The following is a 27338-nucleotide window of genomic DNA, read 5'->3' on the forward strand; positions in this document are numbered from 1 at the left end:
TTCCTGATGTACTTCTATGGAAGTTAAGCTTTTCTTCTTTTTTTTCCCCTTTCTGTCAAAACAAACTTTAATCTATATCAGTTGTTCATCAGCACAAGGCGAACTGTGACTCATGACAGTAAAGCCCCTGACTCAGTTTATCTTTGGTTAATGTGTAACCACCGCTGCTGACCAGCTGGACTTAAATAAAGCAGCAGAGATCTGGGATCCTCATTCTGAACCTCACTCAGTCACTGCGGACACACAAGGTAAGAGTCAGTTTTGTCTTTTTGAGATTAACTAAAAACTGCATTAGAAAGCTGAAAAATTACAGAGAATCTTTGCATTTGCAAATGTCAGCTTGGTAACCGAGTTTCGTTTGATGGTTCAGTTCAAAACAAACACTGAGAACCACATTTTAAAGAGCTGCTAAAGTTGTGCAGTCTGTTTCCTGTTAAAAGAAAACTTCTGTCACCTTTGGGAGAGACGATAAAGATTATCTGTCATTATTTTTGACAGAAGTCGTTGCAGCTCAGGAGTTTTCTCAATAATAAACAAACATTTAGTCGCCAGTCGTATTGATCAGAAACCAAGGCCGTGGTCTGTGCTGCATAACAGACCATATGTTTGCTTAAATCCCACAAGAGTCCATCAGTCCACACATTCAAATTTGTTACTGGGCAGTTTGAACATTTACTAATTTACTAAAAACATTTGTGTCTTATTAACTTTGTCCCTTTAAGCTCGTGATTGAATTGTTGAATCTACTGTGGATTTCCCCCAATCCTCTCCTGTGTGTATTATCTCTGCCTGCGATCAGTGAGCCTCCTTTGCCAGCTGACCTCTCAGAGAACCAAAACCAGATGCAACCAGATTAGTGATGAAAGCTGTTTCCATGACCCTGTAACCGGGAGAGATAACCTCAAACCCCAATGTTCTGAGGGGCAGAGACGGTGGTTCATGAAATAAAACAGTGAGTTACTTTTATTACTGAATAATGCATCTGTGTTCACCCACAGAGAGAGAACCGTCTTAGCAACAGAAGACAAAATGCAGAAGCTACATCCACTTCTTCTAGCGGCCCTGGCGTGTTGCTGGATCTCCGGAAGCCAAGCCAACCGCGTCTACATTCACCCCTTCCACCTTTTTGCCGTCGACAATGTCAGCTGTGAGACTCTGCAAGGCTCCGCCGTGAAGCCTCTCGAAACCGTCGCCGTGGAGGCCCTCGATGTTGAGGTTTTGACCCCCGACAGCAGGGACTTGTCAAGCCTGGATGCACAGACGCAGAACATGACAAAGAGGATGGCAGTCCTGGCTGGCCTGCTGAACCCTCTGGGTCTGAGGATGTACCATGCCTTCAGCAGAAAGCAGAACAACACCGTCTTCTCTCCGGTCAACACTTATGGGTCACTTGTTGCCTTCTACCTCGGAGCTTCTAAGAAGACGGCACGCTCGTTTCAGGTGCATGCCTTCGATTTGCTTTTTATTGGTAGTTTTTGAGCTCTACTTTGATTTTATTTTTGGAAAGCACAACTTACTGACCTTGCCATCATAAATGTTCATCCTTTGCTCATTATCAATCTTTTGTTTTTGTTCTAGGAGTTTCTAGGCCTCAGTAGCGGCACCGACAGAGAGGACTGTGTGTCTTTAGTAGACGGACATAAGATCCTCAGTACACTGCAAGACATTAACTCTCTGGTGGACGATGGGTCTGGAGATGAAATCACCACTCGGGTCTGGGCCTTCGCACGGAGCGACGCTCAGCTATCGAGAGACTTTATTCAGGGAACACAAGACTTCTCCGACAAATCGTTTATCCGAGGCGTGGACTTCTCCAAGCACGAGGAGGCGGAAACACTGGTGAACAGCTTTGTGGAGAAAACGTCCGACGGGAAATTGACGAATGTCTTCAAAGGCCTGAACCCAAGCAGCAACTTTCTCTTCATCTCATCCTTCAGTTTCAAAGGCATGAGCTCTGCCTTTCCATTTCAATCACAGGAACAACTGGAGGATAAAACCTGACTTTTGCTCTCTGCTTGTGTCTGTTTAGGCAACTGGATGGCAGCTTTCCAACCCGATAAGATCTCCATGGAAGAGTTTCATGTGGACGAAACGACAAAAGTAACGACTTCAACCATGACGCGCACTTATAACTACCACTACCTGAATGACAAGGTACAGCTTTCTCCTATTCTATTTTCTTTTGTTCCTTACATTCATGGCCCAACAGTTCATCAGATTGAGAAGAGATTTTGACTCCTCCGCTGTGTGTTTTATTGAAGGTGAATAGGTGCACTGTTGTGAAGCTGCCTCTCAGTAAACAGAGCCACATGTTGCTCATGCTACCTCACGAAGGAACAACGCTCGGTCACGTAGAGAACAAACTGCTCGCCAGCTTCATGGGCGGCTGGCACAAGAACCTCCGGGAAGGGTGAGACGAGGTTTTTGTAAAGAGAGTTATTAATTAATCCCTTCAGAGTCAAGCGGACGGACTGAAAATATTTTTGTCGCACGCATCAGCAGTTCAAGACAGTTGGAATATAAATGTAAACAAATATTGTATTTTAACCAGTTTTTTTTTTTTTTTTCCATTTCCAATAACAAAGTAATGACAATATGTAATGGTGCAGTTTGTCGTAAACATGCAGAGCTTACTAAAACTCCTTATTAACACAACTGAGAGTTTGTATCCAGTTCAACCAGAGATCAGCTGTACTGTTCAGCCAGAGGCTGTGAAGATATTTGTCTCGGGTTCACGCGAATTGAGTGTATTCTAGCTAAAAATTGGAAAATCAAGTGAATTTGCTAGTTGTTGTGGTGTTTTAACACAAATGCAAAATAGCAATATTTGTTTCTCTTTCATGCATTCGAGCACCAAAGGAAAATGTTCAGAAACAGAGGTTGCACAACATTGTCTGCCGCTGGTTTAAGAAAAAAACAAACTGCCACAAGCGCTCATGAATAGTTTTGCAAAGTTTCATGCATGGAGGTCACATCACATATCAAACCGAACGCTGCTTGTCAACATCTGACGCCCTCGGGTGAAATTTCGATTTCAGGCGACTTTCTTGTTGCATTAGGAAAAACAAAAATCTTCAAACTTCTGAGTACAGAAGTTAGAGGATTTGTAGCAAGTCTAAAATAAGTGGGACTTTCTGGTATAGGAGGACTGGTGGCTCAGGCTGCAGGAGCTTGTCGTGTGACCAATGATAACTCACTATAGGCACTACACATGTTGTGGCTAGCTACTATGTAGAAAGATAATTATTTCTTCCTATTTTATGCATTTAAACACTACGAATATAAGCTGAGGTTGTTCAGTTTCTTTGTTTAATGACAAACCAACCATCACAAACACAACTAAATAGTTTCTAACATTAAAAGTAACTTTTTTGTATGAGTAACAGCCACATTGGAAACTGAACTTGGGCATTCAAGTTCAGAAAATATTTCATTATAACATTTTTACTGCCATCATACAGTTTTACTAGCCTCAGTTGTCTGGACGACAGAGAAAGAATGAGACGATTCCCATTTTGGTAATAGAAATTTCAATTTTTTCCTTTTTTTGGTTCTCAGTTTGTTGGAGCTGTCCCTCCCTAAGTTCTCCCTGTCCTCTGTGATTGACATCCATGACCTGCTGTCCACCATGAACACCTCTCTGGGGTCCACGCTCTTGGGCTCCCAGGCCGAGTTCAGCCGCCTCAGCAACACCAGCCCTTTCTCCGTAGACAAGGTAAACCAGATGAACTGATCTTGTGGTCATGTAAAAAAAATAAAAATAAAAAAAATAAAACGCTCACAGTTTGTGTCATTAATAGCTCTGTGTTTTTGTTTTTTTTCTGTCAGGCCATGAACAACGTGATGTTTGAGATGTCAGGAGAAGCTGCAGAACCTCAGGCCGGGCCTACAGAAGCAGGCGTCGCTCTGAAGCTGTCCATCAACAGACCGTTCTTTTTCTCCGTTATAGAGGAGCATTACGAATCGATCCTGCTGCTGGGAAAGATCACCAACCCTACCCTCTAAAGATGTTTGATACTGAACAGAAGATGACCGGACCGTCAAAGTGCTGCTGTGTCTGAAAGAAATTACCAGACAGCATAGACGAGAGATGAAGCTACGGCTTTGTCTCTTTCAGCATTAAAACAGTGTTATGGTTACTCAAGGTCAGCACACAGAAAGTTACTGGAATCACTGGAGGTCTCGTTGTAGTATTTATGGATAGACTTCTTTACCGACAACTAGTTTAAAACTTCCCATCCTTTTTTTTTTTGTAATATTTTCATGATGTTCTCCACAAAACATTTCAGTAGGCTTGGTAAAGTAGTCTATTTGAAATTAATAACTTCTTATAATATTGTAATTAAGAGTTTATTTTTGTTTGCCTGTGATTGTATAAATAAAACATTCCAGAAGAATGGGTTATGTGTGGATGCTGCTCGTCTCAACTTCCTACCGAAGGACCCAAGTTAAATTTTATTTTAATCAACAATGCAGTGATAAAGGAGCAAGCAAAACAAAAGCAGAGCTTAAAAACGAGACACCAAACAGTCAGGTATGATGTTAGGTATTTTCCACTCCTACCATTTAAATGCAAATGATTTGATCAGCTGAGACAAAATTGAGCTTTTCTGTAAAATACTCTGTGAGGGTCTGGTGTAAAAATGCTGCATTCCCACTGTTAAGCATTGTAGAGGATGTATGGTGCTGTGGGCTTGATTCTCTTTCAGTTACAATGGAGGCTTCGGTCGGGTGCATCGCCTCATGAACACCTTAAAATTTAGATTTTTTTTTTTTTTTTAAATGAATATCTTGTGGTTCCTGCCAGAAAACTGAAAACAACTGGATCAGGAATTATGATCCAAAGAGTGACCAAATTACCAGAAAAACTGTTAATGAATCTTTAAAAAAATCTAAATATTTTCCTGACAATTTCGGTAAAAGGGCTGAAAAAACGTTAGAATGGTTCTGTAAATTAACCTAATCTTATCGCTTTATTAAATGAGACAAAACAATTTTTCCCAGAGTTACCCTTTTTAATAGATCTTTAGAAATAATAAAAAAAAACACACAAAGGAAATAAACAACCTGTTCAGGATCACTTGTAGCTACCAAATCATCTGTAAATAAAGACACAGATGATATAAAGCCTTTTTTCTTTATTCCCAAGTTATTAAGTTGGATTCTGAAACCTTAGTTTGAACATATTCCACATTAACACCATTTTTTATCTGTGAGGCATTTAAAAAATTAAATAAACATGCTGTTACTGAGTTTACCCTTTGAAAATAAAATCTGGATCTATTAGAAACATTCAAACCCCAAGAGGTGAACAACAAAGCAGTTTTTACAGCGAGGATACGCTACACAGTAGCATATGATCCCATAGTAACACATGGAGCCAGGTCGTTTGTTGCACCGCGACGGCTCAGTGATTCGGAAGATGATTTCATAGTCAGTTCTCTCTTTCGTACTCGTGTCATCGCGGACGAAACTTTCATTTCTTAGAAAGATCTGAAGGTGTGCAGAGAAATCCCCGTTGGCTTCGGAGCGGACGGTCTACTGGTTCTGTTCGGCGAGGTCCCGGGCTTCTTTCACGAGCTCCATCAGGGTGGAGAACATGGAGATGTCACTGGGCCGGAGGCCCATTTTCTGAATCTGAGACAAAAGCAAACAGAGAAATGACACGTAAAACTAAAACGCCTGCTACTTCACTAGGCGCTTTGAGCTCTGATCGTGTGTGTTTGTGTATTAAAGCGACACGTACCTGTTCGCCCAGATATTCCACATCCAACGCCAGCTGAAGACGGATCTTGCTGTCGTCCGTCGGCCCACCGTTGGTTCCTGTTGCGACAGCGGCGCTTGCACCTTTTCTGGCTTGCTTTAAACGCTTCAGACTGTCTTCCATCTTTTTCACCGAGCTCAGCACTTCTGAGATGGTCTCGTAGTACCTGAAAAAAGAGAAGAAGAGTTTTTTGTTTTTTTTTAAAGACCAAATTCATTGCACAGGATCTTCTTTCAAGTAGCATCACAACCTCTTTGGGTTATTTTAGTTTCACAAATGTATATTTGAGACTTACTTCTGTGTGCAGTCAGACAGTGTAACCCGGAGCCATTCCTGTGCCGTTTGGGGATTGACCAGCCCTGTGGAGTCTGCTAGCAGCTGGTGTAATGGCTGTAAAGCGTTGTCCATGTATGCCGATGCTCGAACTGGTAGGTCCTTCACACGGAAAGAGTCGTTGGGAACAAAAAAAGCAAAATATTCGAAGAGATTACAAGTGTGAGCTGATAATATGTGGGGCAGGGGGAAAGATCCACCTACTTTATTGGTCCTGCGGTAGAGTCGCGGGACCTCAGAGGCGCTCTTCAGGAAGCGGCAGGAGCGTTCGGTCAGATGCTGCGTCATCCTGGTGTTCAGAGACGGGATGCTGCTGGACAGGCGAACCCTGGAGTCTGCGAGGGCATCTGTCAGACAGAACGCTTGTGAGAGTCCAGGAAGCGGCAGTGAAAGAATTTATAGAGAACGAACGTCATCATCGACTCCTGCATGTTTTATTTATTTATTTATAGTTTCCGCGTTTTTGTAACTAATTTTCCAGTTTTGAAAGGGAGCATTTTTAACATTTCTTGGGAAATGTGCTGTTTTTCTCTGACTGTGTGCTATTTAAGATGTGACCCATGCATTTCTTTTTCCCCACATGCAGTGAGTCATTTCATATAAGCGTTGACAAGTAATCTTTCTTAGTTTTTGCTCATGTATCTTATAAATAGATTAAAGATTTATTTGACTGGTATCATAATTGGCCTCGTTTCATAAAAGAATCAACTGGAAAGAGCGCAACTTAAAATGTCCACAAAAACAAGAAACAAAACATGTGAGATTTGATGTTTAATTACATTCCAGGAGTGTAAACATCCTAAGTTTTTCATAACTGCTCAATGTTAAAGAAATATAAAAAGAACAGTGAAAAAATATTCTGATTGTTTTTTTACCTTTCCGTCGTAATCTGACAAGAAAATAAATAAATAAAAAAAAAAACCTGCTGCCAGTGTGCTTACCTTCTACAACTGCAAAGTTTTTGATCCCGATAGCATCTAATCGCTGTCTGACCATCTCTGAGAACTCTGGGATCTAAACGAAAGAAGACAGAAAACAAAAAAAAAAACTATACTGAAGTTTGGGGTTGTAATCTTACAAAACAGACTGGAATACCAACAAAGGGAAAGCAAACACCACAACCAGATGATGTGTAATGGAGGCAACATCTCAGTGCTTCTTCTGTGTGGTTCTGTCTTCAGACCGGGTGCACACACACCTTCTCCTGCAGCTTCTGAACGTCAGCTGCGATGAAAACCAGCTGTTTGGTGGACAGAGCTGCCGGGCCGCCGCCCTCGCTGCCGCCTTCGTCCAGGGACGTTCGGCTGGACGTGGAAGAGGCCGAGCTCGGCAGGGGTCTGGTCGGCTCCTTCGGCGTCTCGATGGCCGGGGTTTTAGTCAGCGCCTGCGTGGATTGGCTCGGTTAGGTAAAGCCTGGACAGGGTTGCTCTTCTCGCTCCTCTTTCATTTCCGCATTTGGCTTTTACCTCATCCAGAAACTTGGCATATCGCGAGTACAGCTGCAGAGTCAGCTTCCAGAAGCGATGAGCCAAAGGCGACAGGTAGACCTTGTCCGACCAGCACCTCACCAAGCAGGACCACAACACCTCAGACACCTGCAGGTGGAACGAGCTGCCAGCTGGAAAGGAGCAGAAACATAGGGGCGTTGTGGGGAAACGTGTGCGGCAAATACCGACGTTTGGGAATAAACTCCCCACCTGGCGCTGCTTCTAATCCGTCTCCTATGGTGTTCTCCAGGCGCCCGGCAATCTCTTTGTACCTGAAAAATGGAGGAAAATATTCAAAACGGAAGGACAAAATGTTATGAGCTCAACGTTTGCGCCAGCACGGCTTCGAAAACGCTCAACACCACGTGCGTGGAAATTTTTTGACTTCCCGGAAAAGCTTAGCCGCGGAGGGTTTGGGTTGTGAAATGTGGACAGGCGGCCTGATCTTTGCTCTGACGTGCAGAGATGGACCTGCACATTGTGTGTTTTATTGTGTGTTTCTGTGTGGGGGAGAAAGAGTGGGCGGCGGGAGGACTTCTGTACTTTTTCCCCAACCTCACCAGCAGCCAGGATCTACCGTCATAGCGGTGAGCAACGTTCAGTAATGTGCTGACACACATTCTCAATTGACATTTTGTTATGAGTCACTCGTCTCTTTGAGACCATCGGCCAGAAGTCGTTTCCCAGATTCTGGTAAAAGCGGGTTTTGTTCGTGTGGTGAGCGCCTGCCAAGTTGTCTTTATCGACAGAGAACGCTGACAGGCCGTTATTTTAATCTCAGTCTGTCTCTCTGGGCCCGAAAAAGCAAAAAGACGTCAATTTAACAAATTACACACTTAGCAGAATTTTCACTTGGACCTAAACTCTGACTTTCACATGCACTCCTCTCTGCAAAAATGCATTCCCCTCAAAAATGATCATCGGTTTAGTAAGAATTGAAAAGAAATCCCTGAAATCAATAATTTCAGTTTTAAAAAATGTAATCTAATAAGCAATGAGTCCATCTTCTTAGTTTTTGGGGTCGATACAACAAAGTAAAACGAACAAACTTTCCAGGTTTCATGTCACTTTTCCACATTCGATCGCGTTACAACCACAAATTACAAACAACTTTTTAAAAAGTGTGGTGTGCCCCCTTTACTTTGGCTGCACTTAAAACAAAAGCTAATCCAAAACATACTGACATCGACTGACATGAAATCCTTATATTGTGAAAACCATGCGGTTGATGTTTATTTTTACATGCACAGCACATTTGGAGAAAACTAAAAGTGCAGAGACACTTTCACTGAATTTCTTGTCAAAATCAGAGGAAACCAGGATTTTCCATCGTTCTTGTGATCAAGGATTTGGGAGCCTGAAAAGCAACTTAGAGATGTTTGTTCTCAGTGTAACTGGAGGAGGCGGACTGAAGCTTATTCATTGATCTGATTCACTCAATGGGTTAAATAATACAAGATCAAGTTACCTCCGTACACATCTTCAAGATATTACATTTTAGGTGACGATTTATTTGTGTTTTAAGGAGATGAAAAAGTGCTACAGCAAGACATTTCTCCTTTCATGATGCAGCATTTCCACAGAAAGCCTTAAAATGTTTGCTTCGTTACCGTCTGACATTCACCTTCAGGATGCTAAAAACTCATTTTAGACAAAAATGCATTTTTTTTTTTTTTTTAAGCTTTGTTTGAAAGTGAGTGAGTTTATTTTCACTCGGCGCTGTACAAAGCCTGGATTTACAGCCCGACTCTAGGTGTGTGTGAGTGCGTTGTGTATTCAGTAACAGATATCCAGGATTAATAAAACGTTAAACAAATTAGGGGGCATATTTACCGAAGCTGGAAGTAGACAGGCAGGTTCCATTTGTTGTTGAAGCTGGTGTACGACGGATGAACTCTCAGTCTCTTCACACTGGCCTGAGAACTGCACTGTTGCTCGAAACGCCGGACGAAGTCCATGCTAACGCTGTAGCGCTAAAACACGGGAGAAGAAGCGCAGATCAAACCTTGAAGTTCATAGAATATGGCAAACTTCTGCTAAAGAGCGATTTGAGCAACGTGCCAGAAACATTTGCGTACCTCGTAGAATATCTCTGGGTTTCCAGGGTTGAAGATGTAAGCCAACCTTTCCTCTACTCCTTTGATCATCTCCGGCCACACAGAGTTCACCAGAAAATCATAACCTGGCACGGTGTCAGCCTTGTCACTGAGGGGGGAAAAGGACAAATTAAAGCCGTTTTCACTGGTTTACCAAGTTGTTGTTATTATTAAGAGTATGTGGTATTTTTTAGATTGTAGAAAAAAAAAAAATAGAAGATGCACAGCATCTAGCTAACCTAATTTTGTATTAAAAAAATACAAAAAGAATGACTTCATGTTGAATTTATTCTAATTTTAATAATACCTGGATATAGCTCCTCCAGTCACCTCTCGGAGCAGTCTGCAGTGGTGAGGAACAAAGTCCAACAGTCTGGAGAACATCAGCTGAAGACCGCTCGGACTGGACTTCACAACTTCTTCTACTATAACCTGGAAAGAGAAGAAGACACGCAATCTTTAGCGCCAACAAGCAAAATATGCAGGATTTTGCTAAAATCTTTCTTTTTTTTCATTTGCATCATGCAGCCTGCTCCCGTGTAGAATATAAAATTAAGCTAAGGTCACATTTAGTCTAATAGTGGATTAAAAATCAACACGGCAAGTTTAACACCTGTTAAGATTTCCCCCCCAAAAACTAAAATATGTTTTCCTCGTACGGCCTAGTTAAGAAGAAAAGTGGCCCAGCTAAAATTTTACAAAACCCCATCTGAAGTCCCCCCCCGCCCCCCCCCCCAAAACAAACAAACAAAAAAAACTAGCAAAAAAAAAAAAACATCAAAGATGCGTACCTGGTCCATGTATGGTTTGACCAGCACTTGTCCCACCAACGCTTCTGCGTCTCGGGTTTTGTCTATGGTGGCGTACGTCCTCAGGCAGTGGCGCACCATGTCCACGTTGGACGTCTGCAGACCCTCGATCAACAGGCCCTCCAGCGACTGCTGCAGCATGGAGGTGATCCCCGCAATGCGCTGCCAGAACACAACAAACTGCGTCAAAAACAGACGCTGCCACTGCTTCGTCTTTTTATATATGACTTCAATGAAAAAGCACAACACAGACACAACAAGGCTTTTCTGGGCAATCAGGACAGATAAAAAGAGAATCAAGTCATTCAATCAAGTGGGAGAGAAGCTATTCGTTTATCAATCGTCTGCGGCGAACCGTTCGACACTTACAGGTCTGACTTTGTCGAGCAGGGGCATGCCTTTGCTTTGCACAGCGTGAAACTGAAGCTGGTTGAATTCTGTTGCAATCCGCTCCAGGATCTGGCCCGCTAACAAAGGGCTGTTCATGCATACACACACAGACACACAATCACTCATGAGGACATAAACATATAACCAAGCTGAGCAAATATTAACCTCCAACATGTATTTGCATTCCGCAAAGTCAGTAGGAAATTAATACTGAATCAATATTATTTCTGTAATAGAAGCTTTGTATAGTTTTATACGGCATCTGCCGTTTGTATAGTGTGAACCATCTTTTGTTCATCAATTAAAAAAAAAAAAAAAAGTTCAAATGGAGAGTCTGTTCTGTTTCCCACCTGCTGATTTCCAGAGAACTGGAGTCCTTCGAGCTCTGCGAGTGGAGGATCTTCTCAATCTTCTCCACCGAGCGGACCACCTGAATCAGCCTGAGCACGCACACCTGAGGGGCAATAACAAAGACGGGTCACCTCACAAAGCGGAGACGCTCCACTTTGTTGTCTAATTAAACAGTAGAGAAGTAGAATTCAGTTTTTTTCTAACTGAATTCGCCCAGTTTGCCGCAGACAGCAGGTGACTGTATTACATTACAGATAAAGATCAGATATTGGGGAAAAAGTTCCAAACCTTTTTTTTCTGCAGGTCTTCCTGTTTGGACAGTTGGTTATCGATGGCCTGTATCACCTCACTCACACAGGAACGCAGACTCTGCCAGAAAAAAACAAAAACAACAACAACATATTTTGAATTGGTATGAAAATACAGAGCAAAGAAAAGATCAAAACTTATTATGATTTTTTTTTTTTTTTAGGGCTTCATACCATAACCTCCTCTCGTAACTGTCCCAGTGGCACCGAAAGCTGATTAAGGGCTTTGTCCATTCCCACCTGAGATGAGAAATAATACTCACAGTAAGAAATATCTACTTTGAAACACATATAATACATCCAATCTATCTGAGGTGAGTTTATTGCCTTGTACACAGAAATACTCATTCTGTAGAATTCGTATCCAAACTTAATTGCCTCTGATGAGCATAACGCTTTGTAATGCATCAATGCTGTAGGAAGTTCTTGAGAACACAGTGAATTTAACATTTTACTGGCAAATACAGATTTTTGATCACAGATGAGGGGAACAGATGAAGCCTGTGTTCATTCGGACACGCTTGGACAATGTCAGATGATGACGTTTCACTGAGCGTTTCTTACATTCTAACGACACGGAAACTGACCATTTATTGCTCAATAGCGACATCTGCTGGATCCCCGAAATCATTGCAGACATCCAAGACAATTGATCTTGATTCAATCATTCTGGCATATGGATACCCAATGAGAGATGAACGGACTCACTTTATATAACTGCTTGCTATTAAGCGATAGCTGAATGACATATTATATATTATAATTATTTTTGATGTAAACGAACTATGAGTTATGACAAATATGATCTGTCAAATGCGGAGCTGATGAAAATATTTTTGGGAAGGAAGTAAAAAATAATAATAATAATAAAAAAAAACTCTAGTTGAAGGTTTTGTTTAAATCGTTTGGGGAATATAGCGGGTTGTGAAAGTTAAATTGCCTGTGTACATTGATATGAGTGAGGGCAGAGAGAGAGGTCCAAATAAATTTTCATCCCCGTCTTTGAAAATGAATGCAAATGAGTTTAAAAGTTTCCTAATGGCCATGTTTATGCATGAAGACAATCTGTATTATTTACTGTGACTGTTTTATTGTTTCAAAATTAGCAATATATTCCACATGAGGTCATGCTTTTTACTCTAACACTATTTTTGTTTTGTGTACTTTTGGAAAAAAAATTCAATCAACTTATAAGTCTTTACTACTATATTACATTAAATTCAGGGAGGCTTTTTAAAACTTATGGTTTAAAAAAAACACATAGATTCTACCATATATATATATATATATATATATATATATATCTAAGGTAGAATCTATGTGGAAATTTTGCTATGGTAGCCAAGTTTGTGTTCTCATATTAGATTTAAATGCTTTATTGCAGCCATACAGAAAACAAGTAAAATCTTCTGAAGGAAGAAAATTTGATTAAAAGCATGACAATAACCAGAAAAAAAACACAATAAAAATGCAAATCAATGCACTGAAAAGATCCTTGATCTGTTGCTGTGTTAATTTTGTGACATCACCAAAATGTAACTTATTACTTTTGGTGTTATTATGAGCAGTGGTTGTCACGCATGCATTCATATAAACTGGCCTGTCCTACCGATCTCTTTCCATCTGCCAGTGGAACGATGGACATGCAGTGAAAACAACTCACCAGGTTGGTAGAGAGGTTGACAAAATCTGCATAATCCTTGTTGATGAGCTCCACCATGGCTGTTTTCAGCAGTTTGTAGTACATCTCCAGGTCTTCTCTCATCTCCTCCAGCTGGACCTGCTTTCGACACTCGGCCACAAATTGGTCGACGTCAAAATCGTCCTGGATGCAACAGCAGAAAATGTGAGTGGCAGTTCCAACACACAGAGATAATCATAAAAAATAACCAAGTTTTCTTTTGTTCATACAAAAATCTCAAACTTATATGGTATTTCAGTGGGATTTTATATAATACACTATAAGTAAGTAGCACACACTTGTGAATCAGAAAGAAATGGATACAAGTTTTTCTTTTACAAATTGTGTGGCATCCATTTGTCTTCATTCCCCTTTAGTCAACTGTGGAGCCAATCTTTACTGTAATAACAGCTGCAAGTCTTTTGGGGTGTGTCGGCAGCATCTTCGCTAAATTGCATGGATAATACATACATTTTCGAATTATGACTTAGATTCTATATTAGATTCAGCTTTGCTTTTATAAATTCACAATGAGGATTGTGCATTCACCAAATGAACGTCACACGTGTGAGATTTCTAGTTGTAAACAATGTTGCACAACTGTGTTTAAAACTATCAAATAAAATTCAGTGACGAAGTGTAAAAGTTAAAGGTGTGTAGGTACTTCTGCAAGGTAAAGTAAATAAGAGATCCTGAGAACATGAATATTTAGTCCTTTACTTAAGACATACTGGTTGTAATAAAGCAGATGCTGGAAATTAAAACCGCAGGCGAATGCATGTGTATACATTTTTGGACACAATATCAAAAATAAATCTTTAAACATCAACAGTTAACATCAAATATCGACATTTGTCTTGTTTAATGCTAAACTGCTTGGCAGGTGCTAACCATAGCCCTCTAAAATAACGCGAGTTTAACAAACTCTCACCTTCATGAAAACATCTTTATCGAAGCACAGAGAATCTGGTCCTTTCGGTAAATTCATTTTGGATCTCAAACGACAGCTCAGCACAACATTCACGGATAAAGATGACAAACTGTCAGGTTAGCTGCTACAGCGTAGCTTCCGCAAACATGGCACTTCCCGCGACACCACCGCGCCCTCTAGAGGTTGGGGGGTCTTCAGACGCCATTGAGGCGGTGAGGAGTGTTGTCCTGTCGCTTTACGGAGAGTTTGCCGTATTTACTTATAATAAGTACATTTTCTTCACTTTTGATTTATTGTAGCAATACAACTGTACTTCTACTGTGCTACAAAAATTGCCTGACCATAGATAAATACGGTTAGATACCGTATTTGCTAATGTTCAGACGTACGTCTTCGTGTCCGCCATCTTAGGTAGGTCAACGTTGGCAGCAGGCGATTAGAGCAGCTTTTATTGTAAACGTGACCACATCCAGAAATGCCGGTATCCTGTTCGGCTTATGGCTGTAAAAACAGACGAACCATTCTAAGTAAACATCGAGGGATAACTTTTCACCAGTGAGTTGACGTTTGTTGTATTTCAATCTTATCTGCCGTTGTTAATGTAATTTAAACTATCAAAAACATTAACGGTATATGCTTTGATTGTTGTTACCAAGCAAAACATACTTTCACGTTGTTAACTTTATGCACACTCACCAAATTATTGGCCTAATTAGAAGTAAATCTCTCACGAATTTGTTTATTTTAAAGGTTCCCCAAAGACCCTGGACTCAGAAAAGCCTGGATCTTAGCATTCAGAAGACTGGACTTCAAGCCATCTAATAAAACCGTGCTCTGTAGTGATCACTTTACTCAAGCTGATTTTGACAGAACTGGTCAAACTGTTCGATTGAGGGAAGGTGTTATCCCTTCTGTTTTTGCATCTTTTCCAAACCATCTAAAGAGGGTTAGTACATACAGATTTCTTACAGATTTACCTGGGTTGCCACCTATTTTATTTTTTTTCTCACTAATATATCTCTGTTTTCAAATCTGAAGAGGCCCATTAAAACCAGGTCAACGAAGACATCAAGGCGTGCATTGGAGCCAATCAAGGATCCCGTCCCTGCGCCCAAATGTTCAGAACCTCCAAAGCCTGCAGTTTCTGTAAGTAAAGTCTCATGCAAAAGCTTTCAGACTTTTTTCATTTAAATCTACAAAATTCAACATACTTTATTTAGATTATATGTGATTCACTTGCAGAGTAGAACATAGATGTGAAGTGGAAACCAAAATGATTCAGAGTTTTAAAACGGTTTCTTTCTTAAAACATAAACAGTTCACAGCAATTTACGGCAAAAGTGTTGCTTTAGTCAACAAATCTTTCCTTCTGTAGGATCATCATTATGCTCTGGATCCTACTCAAGTAAAAAAAAAGCTATCTGACGCTCAAACACGGATCGAGGAGCTGGAACGACAACTCAGAAATGCAAAGGATCGAGAGAGGAGACAGAAACAAGTTTTAAAGTCACTCCTGGAACGATTAGAAGAAAGAGGAATGCTATCAGAGGCAATAGAGATTGAGCTGCTCCAGGAATCTGGTAGGTCCAGTGATCAGCTGTAAAGAATGTCAGTTCCAAGAAGAAAACATAAAAAAAAAAAACTTAATTAATTTCTATCAAATGTTTGACCATCAAGGAATGGGAGGGTTAGCTCCACAATGTCATCTCTTTAGAAATGATTTATTGAATTATGAAAACACTGAACAAAACTGGGATCACATCCTGTCCCTGTGATGTTGAAGACTGTCCACAGTTTCCCCTCAGTGTATTATAAGCCTGGTGGGCAACCTTGGCTTTACTTGTGCCCCCACCAGGCTAAGCATTGCTTATTTATCTAGGTCTTTTTAAGATGTTTGCATTTTTTTAGACTTTATAGTTGGTGTTCAGGTATAAACCTTTCGATCTTTCAATAACACATAATTATCAAGTGATACTTTCAAATCTCCTGTGAACTTTAAAAATTTTTAACTCAAAAACACGACGGGCCGCTGGATGAATGACTGCACCCAACCACCGGACTTTGCAAGTTTTCTGGGGGTAAAACCTTTCTTTCACTTTGAACCCAGTGCAAACAGCAAGGGGTATTGTATTAACTACCCCTTGCTATTTAACGTACAGGTACATCAAAAGTAAAAGTTTCTGTCAGTTTTATTAAAACCTACCTGTGAGGAGTTCTTTCAGTTTTTGCAAGTTCATTAAACCTGCATAGTTCTTGCAGAAACCAATATAGGACAGGAAGTGACTCTGTTTGTTAGATTAAGTGAACCAGTGTCTGGTGAGAGCACGTCAACTCTGCTCTTTGCTTTATTTCTCAAAGCATATCTTAATCACAAACATATTTTTTTTTGTATTTGCCAGTATTACTAGAGATAATGATGGTACATGCAGTAAGCAACAGAAAGTTGAGCTTTATGAAAACATCTCTGCCTGAATAAAAACAAAGTACATCATGGATAAGTCACGAGCTCATTTTAATAGTAAAGTTTGAGTTTTACTTTTATTCTGTAGCTGTTTCATGTGAAATTCTTCATTTTACGCCCACAACAACCTTTTTTATTTATTTATTCATGTATTTATTTTGGTTCACTGGCAGATTGACGCATCAAGCTTCAAGCGATCAGGGGGATCACACCACTGGACAAAAGTTGCAGACTTCTTGAAACCCCAGCTGTGTTATCCCTGCTGTTCCAGTCCACAAGGTTTACCTGAATGTGTTCGCCACTCCTCCTCAGAAAGATGATCACTCATTTCAGCCAGCAGAAATCCTGAATAAAAAGGGATGATTGTAAGTTTAAAGCCTGTTGACTGTGAATGACTCTCTGACAAATGGGGAATTGAACTTTTAATAAATCCATTGCTCTATGGTCCTTGTTTTGGACAGTTCATAATTTACTGTTTTGTGAAACGTGACATATAGTATTACATGTTTTGAGTCAATGTAATCCATTAACTATCATTTTTAATCTGAGACTAAATGTCCTTGTAGGTTTATTTCCCATCAGTTTCAATTTCCACATTATCATATAAAAACTCTTTGGTAAAAATAAATATGTATTGTACTATTTTTGTGAGAATTTGAGGCTTCAGGAAATCTCTTTCAATTAAGTAAATACTGATTATTTCAGAATCTCAATTCACTAAGTGAATCACCGCACATAGATCAGTTACATACTGGTGGATATTTTACAGCTAATGAAAAGAAGACATTTAAGATTAGAAAATGACATCAGATCAATAAACACATTTTTAATACAGAGATGTGGGGTTATTGAAAATCGTTAAAACTTGCTTAAAGGTTGTAATAGCCAAAAGGTATGTCGAGCCTCATCTAAACGCATATTCAAATTTATTGAATATGATTGAATTTGTGTATTTAAAAAGTTATTGAACATTTAAGTAATTCTAGATCATTTCTTCATAATTTCAAATATCACATATACAAATACTTCTTTAACAAAATACATATTTTTTGGATTGTGACACTTTTTGACGTCAGTAGGTATTGAGGGCAATATGTAGGGGTAGTTTATTTTGAAGACAATTGGATTATAACACTTTTTTACTATTTAATGTAGTCATCAAGTAATGTTATTATTGTTTTGTATTTTTTATGTAATTGATCTAAGGCAAAAAAAATCATAGTCGTATTTATAATATGCATTTTAATTATTTTGATGTTTAAACATTTATATCAGAAATAATCAACAGCTTTTAATTTGAATACATGGTCTGTATTATTTACTTAAGTGTTCTTTTTTTTCAATTACTAATAGTATTCAACAAATCTTTAATGGATGGTGGCACTTTTGGCAGTGTTTTGCTGTATGGAAAATCTGTGCCATATGCATTATCTGGAATTTATTATTTCATCATTCAATTATTTATACGGGTATTTAGTGCATGCATCTATATGTACGTGGTGTATTTCTAAGAATTAAATGATGCACAATATTCCTTAATACATACAACGAGCAGGCATTAATGCATTCTTTTTCTACTTTTTATTTGTGTAGTCAAATGCTGGAAAAACTGGACCACTTTCATAACATAATTATATTATTTTTTAATTATTATTATTATTATTGCCATGGGTTATGAGTGCAAGTCCTCCTCTCGGTTTGGATCAGGAAATGTGATCTTATTGGTCGACGCTGGGGGGATTCAGTGTCAGGTGATGTGGACGCAGACGGCTACTACTCCTTCTGCTCCTCCGTGGAGAGCGTAGATCGCCGCTCTATCAACCCGGATGCTGAGCACTGCCCAGTGCGCAGCCCTGTCGGCACAGCAAGGGGCGGAATTATTTCCGGACCTTTGAAGCGCAGCTTTTCCCGGCTGCTCAGTCGTCTGGCCGCCAGGCTCTACATCCGAGCCGGGAGAGGAAGGTGGATTTAAATGTGCAGCTTCCCTAGTGCACGGTAAGGTGCTGTGTGTCACGGTGAAGGCACACACATCCGTGTTCCTGCAAGATCTTGGCAGATCGTGACTACCTGCACGCCAGGAAAGACGTAGTGACAGACTGAGAAAGAGAGAGAGAGAGAGAGAGGAAGAAGGGGAGCGGGGTGGGGGGAAAGGAGCATCACTGCTGAGGGAGATGGCCGAGTGCGGGCGGAAGGCGCTGTCTCTCCTGGAAGCGGCCCGCTCCCGGTACGAGAGCCTGCAGATATCCGACGATGTGTTCGGCGAGTCCGGGGATGACAGCAGCGACAATCCCTTCTACAGCACCTCGGGGGACTCCGACTCCGACAACTACATAGCCGAGGCGGGCGAGCAGGAGCAGCAGCACCATCAGCACCACCACCATCCAAAACGCGGGGACAAGGATTGTGGCCACAGCGGGGGGTCTGGTGGCGGGTCTGCGGGCGGGAGCAGCGGGCCCCCGGGCTCCCTCACCCGGAGTCAGGCGGAGGAGGAAGGCTGGACGGAGACGCTGCAGGATGTCACGGTCCCGCCGTACAAAGAGACATACGGTGAGGGAGACACGATTCGCGACGAACGAATAAGGTCATTTGTGCAGTAGAGAAGAAATGCCCCCCTGGCTTTAAGGTGAATGGAAACACACGGTGTGGGTTTTCAGGTCAGACAGGCCATTTCTCTGACTCTCTTACGAAAATGTAGGGCAGTGATAACGCAACTGAATGCACGCCTCCTTTCCATCCATGTGCGATGGAGAGGAGCGTGACACCGCACTGGAGGGTTAATGACACACGCTTAGCCTTTGATACTTCACCCCTCAGTGCTGTGATACACACGCTGCTGAGTTCATGTTTGATTGCAGTGCGGAGGGACATGCTGTGTAATTTAGAGAAGCAGCAGGGTACCTCACACAAACTGTCTAACTTATTCATAGGGGAATCAGATAAACTGTAAAAGCTTAATGCCAATGCTGTAGTTAAATCATTTCCAATTACATATCCCCACAAGTCAGTGAGTAGTCCTATATATACACACACGCCTTGCCTTACCATTCAGTCAGTCAGTGGGCAGGGCTAGAGCTATAGAAGTTACTGTAATCATTGTGAAGTTTACAAGCTGTGCATGTTGACCAATGAGGTGTCGGGGCCAAATGGAGCTGCAGTGACAGGAAATAAACCATGAAATAATAATAATTATTGCCTGAATGATTTTTTTTTTAAACTGTTTTTTACAATAGAAAAATGTGTTCTTTTAAACACTACGCTGTGTGGTTCTCGGCTATATTAGTCTTGGTGGTTTTTAGCACTTGCTACAAGCCTGGTTCAGTTTTCTTTTGAGAACCCATCCACCTGCTCTGTCCATCCCTTTCAGTTTCTGCATGTTCATCCACAGCAGCAGGGAATGCCAGTCTGTATCCACAGTGATATAGAGCATCGCTGCAGCTTTGGATGCAGCTGCGGCATGTGGCTCTGGAAGATATGAACCAAGCCCAGCTGTGCTCATAGCCTGTTTGTTGACTTTTTTTTTTTTTTTTTTTTTTTAAAAATGAGAACCCGGCTCTGGGTAAAGTGCAAGGAAAGCACTGCAGAATCAGAAATAACTTGCTTGCAACAAAAAAAATCCACCTTTTTTATGATTAGAAATGTAAGAGCGCATATGGTTTTTTTTGAGCCAGAGTTCCCATGGAGATAAGGAAAGCTATAGGATGCTTTGTACTTCCCACATCCTGAAGTGGGTGTGGTGTTGCTCTTTAGTTATTATAAGGTAGCGCGCAGGTGTGTCTGTCTGTTTTAGTCTGAGGTGGATTTGCAAAAGAAAAACATTCAGTGTCTGTTTGCACAAACACGGCAAACCTGGGTTTTGGCTGCTACTCTGCGAAGATAAAAACACATAAAGTGACAAAACTGTTTTCAGACTTAATAATCTGGAGCTCTCCGGTCTGAACATCGGTGCACGAATATGCGTCTGACACTGACGGCATCAGAAGCTTCTTAAGTCGGCCAACGCTGCAGCAAAGGGAGATATTAATACGTCTGGACTGCTTTGCCTGTCTGGCTGCATATTTGTCACTTGCCTGCCCATTTCTCTGTCAAGGTGTGCTGCCCATCACACAAACACACTGCGGATGTGACAGCTCCACTCTTTGGACGCCGTGTCATGTGTTCATAAATTATCGGCTCCTGTCAGAACGCATTCGCTCACAAACCTCATGCAAACCCTAGATGGTTTGTTCTGGTTTTGCAGCAGAAGACAGGTGCAGATCTAGAGGAAACACTCGGGTCAGGTTTTAGTTGATTTTTAGGGTTCATAGTCGGATGAGAATTTGTTTTCTCTGCACAGCGAGCAAGGCGTTATGAAACCCATATCTAAACCTTTAGATTCTACAAACAACTTATGGTGAGGAGTTAGGAGTTCACTCACTTTGCTGACATCCTGTTAGACTGCTGCTCCTCACCATAAACCAAGTTACATGTTTTGACCTGGTATTTCTAAATGTCATTCTGTCTACATGTTGATGCAGAGACACAAAAAATAATAAAGGTTTTTCAACTTCAATGGGCTATTCTGAAGAGGAAATCTATAGATATGCCTAAAGAAATCTGAACAAATGCATTTTTCAGTAGACTTTCAATTAGATGTTTATATTGGATGTTTGCGCTTCTTTGTAACAGAAGTTTTCTAAATATTACATATTATATTGAAACAAAGCATTTTTATAATAGGAGTAAGGTATTCTGTAAAAAAAAAAGAAAGTATTTTAACCCCTTTCAGATTTTTCTGTCTTTGCTTATTTTACCACATTGAATATTTGTCTCGTTTTTCTGTTTATAGCTTTCTGAATATTAAAATCAGATCATCTTAGTTTATTTTAGGAAACCCTCTTAACGATGACAGGCAAAAGATAATTTTCAGTTCTCTCCTTGGCTCCTCAGCTGAGCCTGAACCGTGTTCAGTTTGGTGAAGGGTTTATGCGCCACAAATATAGTGTAATCTCCCACCGTGTAATCCCTGGATATAAAAGCTCTCTACCAGGCAGATGTTTGTCCTCCAGCTACTGGAATAAAAAAATATCAGCTGATCAGCAGGTAGGATTTTCTTCGTCCTGGGATTTGAGTGGATTTGGTAGTAAATGATTTAGAAAATGTATATTTTCAATCCCCGGTTGACGTACATCAGGCAATGGTAGCAAACAGCATATTTGCTGGTTAGACTAAAAACAAACTGGCGTTTCTTCATCGGAGACCAGATCTCTGAGGAAAAGGTGTAAACATCTGCTTTCTGTCATTTTACCTACTTTACGCTGGCCTGCAAATTAAAGTCCAAATAAACTGCACGGGTTTGTGGCTGTAGCATGTAAAAATGTGGAGGTTGAATATTTTCAAGGCCATTTCTCTATGTTTTCGTTTTGTTCCTTATAGAAAACGTGCCTCTACATCCTGCTTAGATTTACATTGAACTTTAAAGTTTAGTTGGACATAAATGAGTTTGGCTTTGAGCCAGCCTGCCCATATTTCGGCCATCTCCTCTGCAAGCGGCAGACATCTTCTCGTGATTGTTCCCGATGTCCCTCTTGTCCACATCCTGTCCTCCTCCAGGCCTGCAGAGATCTAACGTCCTGTCTCGATGGCGCTGTCTGCAATTGTACCTTAAGAGGCTAACGCAGCTGATGCAAACCATTCAGAGAAGCCAGAGAAGCGATCCAAGGAGAAAATGTTGCTGTCTGCTGTTTAGAGATAATGAGACATTGGTGTTCAATTGAGCTTAACATTGTTCCACTCAATTTCCAATTTATTTATTTATTTATTTATTTATTTTCGAAGCAGTCAACAAGCTCAGAGAAAACCTCTAACTGAGATGAGCCAGTAAAAACCAGACAGAGTGGTGAGGGATGTTAGTGTATCAGCTGATAGTTATATTTATTTCTACCATCCTTGAAGCTTCACCCTCACATCATACTATGAAGAATGACTTAGCACTGTTTTGTTTATTAGTATGTAAGTAAAATGCTTTTCAGTGCATAGCTGATGAAAGTTGAAATTCCCCGTTTCTTTGAAATGTTTTCTGGTAGCAGATTGTGTTCGGCTATAAATATAATTTGCATTTTTGGGGGAATTCAGTAAAATCCTTGTCATTTTTTATTTTAAAAACAGCAAAATTGTGTTATCTCTGTAACCAACATGGTAAATGACAATCCGTATTGGATTTTTGTTGTGGATGTTGTTGTCTATGATAGTTTTTTTGTGGAATATGGTTACTTCTGCAGTTTATTTTCCCAAACCTCAGCACAATAGCTTAAATATGGAAATATTACTGAATAGTAAAGAATATGTTGCGTATTTTTCTTCTTAGCCCCATTAATTTGAATTTGTAATTGTGTCTTTTGTGAACCATTTCTATGTTGATCCTTTTTTTTTTTTTTTTTTTTTTTTTTTTAACCATTTCAGGTAGTAATTGTAAATCACTACCTGAGCAAAATATATTATTATCATGTGCAAATAAAAGTGGTTAGAGAATCCTGGATACTTTGCAAATATCGTTAATAAATAAAACAAATAATTTTGTTTCCCAACACTGAGCCCTGAGGGACTGTGGTTTATAGTGTTAAAAGCCTTAAGCTGGAAAAAAAAAACAAAAAAAACTACAACAACCAGAGCAAAACTCAAATGTGAGCCAAGTAAGGCTGCGATTATTTATCAATTCAAATCTGAAATCATTTACTTATATAATGTCTCTAATGTTTTTGCTTTGAACTGTGGAAAATAGTGGAAAAGCCTACTTTGAAAGTGAACTATATTCATTTATCTTCCAATCTACAATTAGCCACCGTTTATGTTATTCAAACTAAGCTACTTTACTCATTATGTCTAAATGGACATTTTATCTGTGTTTTCTCTGAGATAAGGGTTATATTTAACCGCAGCTGCAGCGTTTCGAGCACATGTCTCTTTATAAACCACCTAATCAGTGTGTTTGCCATGTGTGTCTGCTTGACTAAATTATAAATGCTCCTGTCCCAGCGCCGCTCTTTTATCAGCCGAAGCTTTATTGGCAGATGTCAGAAGCCTGATTCAGCTAGTTGGGGACGCGGTTCCGACTCATTTCCTGCCATAACAATAAAGCAACGAGACACTGAGACCTTCCGCGAGCAGAGAAACGACAAACTCCGACGCTCGCCACCGTGCGGCGGCTGTCAAATCTTCTTAACTTTCCAGCCACGGCCCACGGCCTTTGACATTCAAACCAAAGGCTGACACGGTTCATTCATGAAAAAAAAAAAAAACTGTTTTGATGCTGTTTTTTTCTCTACTTTTGAGGCGACATTGTGCTTTATGTCAGCAAGAAGCACTTTGCGTTAGTTCTCCTCTGCTTAAAGAATGACAGCTCACTTTCTCCTGTCAAAGTGTCAAAAAGAGTAAACATTTCATCGAGCAGAAGAGCCAAACTAAAGTCCGTTACTGAACTTCAAGAGCTAAGATTGACAGCCGTTCCCGATAGTAAGCTTATGTCTGACTTCCTGTCGTTCTGTGTCATTTGCTGCAGCATTTTGCTTATTTCCTTTCGGTCTCCTTCCAGGACCCGTTCAGAAGATGCCGGTCACTGCCACTGCCTTGGACTTTTTCCAGCTCTTCGTCCCAGACAACTGCATCCAAAACATGGTCACCCAGACAAACATGTACGCCAAGAAGTTTCAGGAGCGCTTCGGCTCCGAAGAAGGCTGGTGTCCCGTCACGGCGCAGGAGATGAAGGCCTTCCTGGGCTTCGTCATCTCCACCAGCGTGCACCGCTGCGAGTCGGTGCTCAGCATCTGGAGCTCGGGCTTCTTCAGCAACAGGAGCATCGCCTTGAAGATGAGCCAGTCGCGCTTCGAGAAGATCCTCAAGTACTTTCACATCGTGGCTTTCCGCCCGTCCCAGGGGAGCAATCAGGGCCTTTACAAGATCCAGCCGTTCCTGGACTCGCTGCAGCAGTCGTTCAGCTGCACCTTCAGGCCCTCGCAGACACAGGTACGTGCAAGTCTCCAGATCGCCGGCTGATGTTTCTGTTCAGACTCTTCATTCTGCTGTAATGTGAGGAACCAAAGTACAGTGCAAAAGTTTAGAAATGGTTCTGCTAAATGAGGAGTCATTTAGCAGAATCATTTTTGCTTTTGTGGCTCAGTGAGAAACTTAGCGTAATGCTAATTAGTTCTCCAAGTTGCAAGTTTTCAACTGTGTTTAGACAGTTTTCCAATTCTCTGAACTGCAGTAAAAGTCAAATTGGAGATAAGGTTAGATCTAGACATAAAAGAGTAGTTGTAGAAGTGTTTAAATCAGATGGTTACTGACTCAGCAGTTTAGATGATGTTTAACCTTTTATGAGCAAATCTGTGAACTTTTATATTAAGGCAAGGAATGCCCCACTTCCATTTAAAATGAGACAATGGAAGGGCTTTGCTTGAAGCAATGTGAACCTCAATCTGAAAACCATCCACATATTAATTATGTAGGAAAGCTCAGCTCGCTTTTTTCTTTTTTTTTTTCTTTTATTTGGCTTTTCCTCCAAAATTTCTTTTTTTTTTTGGCTTCAGTTTGGACTCACTTTTCCAACTGGGTCAGTAGAGAACTATTTTTACTTTCTATTTTGGGTTGCCGGGAAATATGTCCAAAACTTTCAGCTACTGATGAGCAGCACTGTTGTTGAAGAAGTAGCAATCAGTCCACGTTTTATTTATGTTTTTTATTTATTTATATGCTTTCTTTCTTTTTAATTTTTTTGGATAAGGAAAAAAAATCTGGCACTATTAAAGTAACAAAGTTGTTGTATTCATCGAAGCGTTCAACCTCTTTCTACCATGAAACTGTCTGGATCTACATTCTTTAAAGAATGGATGGTTGTTGACGGTCGCTAACGCTCATCATGCTAATCGCTTATATAAGACGCTAAAGACAACTTAAAATGTCAGCATTGTCTCATTTTGTCTTGTATAGTAGATAATAATAAAACCCTGCTTCACACAGTCTGCTTCTAATGTAAATAATCAATAACTGTTGTTAGGTATAATTCTTAAAGCTGTTGGCCGGGTCAAATCTTCAGAGAACCAAATATCAAAAATCCACCATCAAATTCAGATTTTTGCAGATGTGGCCTGTTTTTGTGATGTGTGACATGAAAGCACTCCTTTTGCTTCAAGTGGAAATGTCAGCCCTTTTTGAGGCTGTTGGTATATTCCTGGTAATATTTCACGGTAATGTTTTTTTGTTTTGTTTTGTTTTTTTGGTATGAAACAGCAGAGGTTGCACTTTCTGGCAAAAAGCTTGGCCTTCAAAAGCAACTCATGTGTTTCAGTTAAAACTCGCACATGCAAAATTATTGGAATTTCACATTGATATAAATTACAACAACACTGAAGTTCCCTTTGGAATCAATATAGTATTTATGAATTGGAATATGAGTTGTCATTTCATACATATACAGTTAAAAGAAAGGGATTTTTTTTTTAAATTCTGGTGGCTACTGTCGCATTGAGAACTGTGTCGAAGAAGTCCTCTTATTTTTCACGCAGCATCACAATAAAGGATAAGCGTTTCAGATTTTTACCTGATAAATGCATAGCTCTGACCCAAAAACAAATGGATCAACTTTAGAAAAAAGAAAAAAAAACAGAACCTTACTAGCGTCAGCTGTGTGCAGTAGAGATTTATTTTGCACAGCATTTGCAGATGTGGTCATGTAACCTCAGACTGAGGTCGCCCTATCACACCATGTGCACAGTTTGCAGCACTGATAACTTCTGAGACAAATCATTGAATAAAAGGCTCTGGATCAATGTTTTCATTTTTCAAAACCGAGATAAGGTCAAACAGTTCTTTACCATAAAGTCTTGTTTTATAGTTTAAGTTTGAAAGCATGAGTGTATGGCAGTCACTACTTAAGGAAACTACTATATGAAGCTCATGGACTTGGTGGATAGTTTAACAAGTTTGAGTACGAATGCATGAATAGTAATGTTGCTAAGCCTTGTTTTTGTTGCTATTCGCAGGGTAAACCGAAAGGAGACTTGTCTCGCTCTTTTAACAAATGAAGCTATAAGGTGTGGCACAAATATCTCAAACCCCCCATGTTTTGCGAAATAAAATACAACCAACAGCTTCCAGAAGTGTATTAGTTAGCAAATACCGCACTTTTTGTATTTTGATTTTAGAAGGAGTGCATTTATATAAATACGTGATGTGCTTATGCATCGAACATTGAAAAGACAACAGACTGTTTACAATTCAGCAAATAAGTGCAGTTGATATAAAGAAATTAAAAGAAAAAGATCTTATGTACGTTCCAAGTGGTTGCATGTTTTGTTTCTCTTATAAAAGCATTGATTTAGCTCCACTTTCTCCATTGCTAATAACCAACACACTGTACTTCATATTCAGTATTTGCTCATGAAGGGTCTCTTGGGATAAATAATCATATTTCAAGAGCATCAATGTTCATGCCTGCATCAAAAAAACAAAAGTAATGGAAGTAGAGGAAACTAGCTGATTCATTTGCTTTTAGTTTGAGCAGCTTAAGTGCCTCTCGGATCAACGTAACTGATGAAAGATGATCCCTACTATTCCAGAAATTCATTTGGGAATCTCGTAACCTCTGTCGTGTCACACCCAAATCTAATTCAGCTCTGCAAATTTAAAGGAAACAGTTTAAATATTGTGGAGTTATTGGATTGTCAAATAGACCCGAGTTGTCTTTTTTTTTTTTT

At 40.2% G+C, this 27338-nt stretch overlaps 4 protein-coding genes across 6 annotated transcripts in view; 3 read left to right on the forward strand and 1 right to left on the reverse strand.

Annotated features, from left to right (window-relative positions):
* Positions 1 to 144: 144 nt before the first annotated feature.
* Positions 145 to 4209, forward strand: agt (angiotensinogen). Its single transcript, XM_015033054.1, has 7 exons — positions 145 to 248; positions 999 to 1440; positions 1579 to 1945; positions 2030 to 2154; positions 2262 to 2410; positions 3559 to 3715; positions 3829 to 4209. The coding sequence occupies exons 2-7, from the start codon at positions 1030 to 1032 to the stop codon at positions 4003 to 4005; spliced, it is 1386 nt and encodes a 461-aa protein (XP_014888540.1). The 5' UTR covers positions 145 to 248; positions 999 to 1029; the 3' UTR covers positions 4006 to 4209.
* Positions 4210 to 4994: 785 nt separating this feature from the next.
* On the reverse strand, positions 4995 to 14233 carry cog2 (component of oligomeric golgi complex 2). 2 transcript variants are annotated; one of them, XM_015033055.1, is made up of 18 exons: positions 14151 to 14233; positions 13202 to 13363; positions 11713 to 11778; positions 11519 to 11599; positions 11230 to 11333; positions 10859 to 10967; positions 10472 to 10651; positions 9988 to 10112; positions 9663 to 9789; positions 9418 to 9557; positions 7795 to 7856; positions 7564 to 7715; positions 7296 to 7481; positions 7039 to 7111; positions 6302 to 6444; positions 6060 to 6199; positions 5747 to 5930; positions 4995 to 5637 (listed from the first exon to the last, which is right to left on the reverse strand). In XM_015033055.1, exons 1-18 carry the CDS (start codon positions 14205 to 14207, stop codon positions 5539 to 5541), a joined length of 2190 nt encoding a protein of 729 aa, XP_014888541.1. In that variant the 5' UTR covers positions 14208 to 14233; the 3' UTR covers positions 4995 to 5538. The 2 variants fall into 2 exon arrangements, with proteins under 2 accessions (XP_014888541.1, XP_014888542.1); XM_015033056.1 differs by lacking the exons at positions 13202 to 13363; positions 14151 to 14233 and adding an exon at positions 12126 to 12306.
* Positions 14234 to 14286: 53 nt separating this feature from the next.
* Positions 14287 to 17055, forward strand: LOC106947808 (THAP domain-containing protein 6-like). 2 transcript variants are annotated; one of them, XM_015033058.1, is made up of 6 exons: positions 14287 to 14364; positions 14561 to 14705; positions 14901 to 15096; positions 15189 to 15296; positions 15526 to 15730; positions 16785 to 17055. In XM_015033058.1, the coding sequence occupies exons 2-6, from the start codon at positions 14626 to 14628 to the stop codon at positions 16787 to 16789; spliced, it is 594 nt and encodes a 197-aa protein (XP_014888544.1). In that variant the 5' UTR covers positions 14287 to 14364; positions 14561 to 14625; the 3' UTR covers positions 16790 to 17055. The 2 variants fall into 2 exon arrangements, with proteins under 2 accessions (XP_014888544.1, XP_014888543.1); XM_015033057.1 differs by lacking the exon at positions 14287 to 14364 and having other exon boundaries at positions 14369 to 14705.
* A 1319-nt stretch (positions 17056 to 18374) lies between these two features.
* The window catches only part of pgbd5 (piggyBac transposable element derived 5), a 24402-nt gene continuing 15438 nt past the window's right edge, over positions 18375 to 27338 (forward strand). Inside the window, exons 1-2 of the mRNA XM_015033060.1 lie at positions 18375 to 19158; positions 24179 to 24609. Of these exons, the coding sequence (XP_014888546.1) occupies positions 18783 to 19158; positions 24179 to 24609 (807 nt within the window). The 5' untranslated portion in view covers positions 18375 to 18782. The remainder of the gene's footprint in view (positions 19159 to 24178; positions 24610 to 27338) is intronic.

This window comes from Poecilia latipinna, unplaced genomic scaffold (assembly GCF_001443285.1).
Source record: "Poecilia latipinna isolate Pla-1442-1.1 unplaced genomic scaffold, P_latipinna-1.0 Scaffold256, whole genome shotgun sequence".
NCBI classification, from domain to species: domain Eukaryota; kingdom Metazoa; phylum Chordata; class Actinopteri; order Cyprinodontiformes; family Poeciliidae; genus Poecilia; species Poecilia latipinna.

What these genes read in the sequence shown, in the direction of transcription:
- agt (XM_015033054.1), top strand. Translation starts at nt 1,030, where the DNA reads ATGCAGAAGCTACATCCACTTCTTCTAGCGGCCCTGGCGTGTTGCTGG. An exon ending in ACCACTACCTGAATGACAAG is followed by an intron (nt 2,155 to 2,261) that starts GTACAGCTTTCT and finishes GTTTTATTGAAG; the next exon opens with GTGAATAGGTGCACTGTTGT. An exon ending in GCCCTTTCTCCGTAGACAAG is followed by an intron (nt 3,716 to 3,828) that starts GTAAACCAGATG and finishes TTTTTCTGTCAG; the next exon opens with GCCATGAACAACGTGATGTT.
- cog2 (XM_015033055.1), bottom strand. Translation starts at nt 14,207, where the DNA reads ATGAATTTACCGAAAGGACCAGATTCTCTGTGCTTCGATAAAGATGTT. An exon ending in ATAAAGATGTTTTCATGAAG is followed by an intron (nt 13,364 to 14,150) that starts GTGAGAGTTTGT and finishes TGTTGCATCCAG; the next exon opens with GACGATTTTGACGTCGACCA. An exon ending in AGTTACGAGAGGAGGTTATG is followed by an intron (nt 11,600 to 11,712) that starts GTATGAAGCCCT and finishes TTTTTCTGGCAG; the next exon opens with AGTCTGCGTTCCTGTGTGAG.
- LOC106947808 (XM_015033058.1), top strand. Translation starts at nt 14,626, where the DNA reads ATGCCGGTATCCTGTTCGGCTTATGGCTGTAAAAACAGACGAACCATT. An exon ending in CGAGGGATAACTTTTCACCA is followed by an intron (nt 14,706 to 14,900) that starts GTGAGTTGACGT and finishes TTTATTTTAAAG; the next exon opens with GTTCCCCAAAGACCCTGGAC. An exon ending in CTCCAAAGCCTGCAGTTTCT is followed by an intron (nt 15,297 to 15,525) that starts GTAAGTAAAGTC and finishes TTCCTTCTGTAG; the next exon opens with GATCATCATTATGCTCTGGA.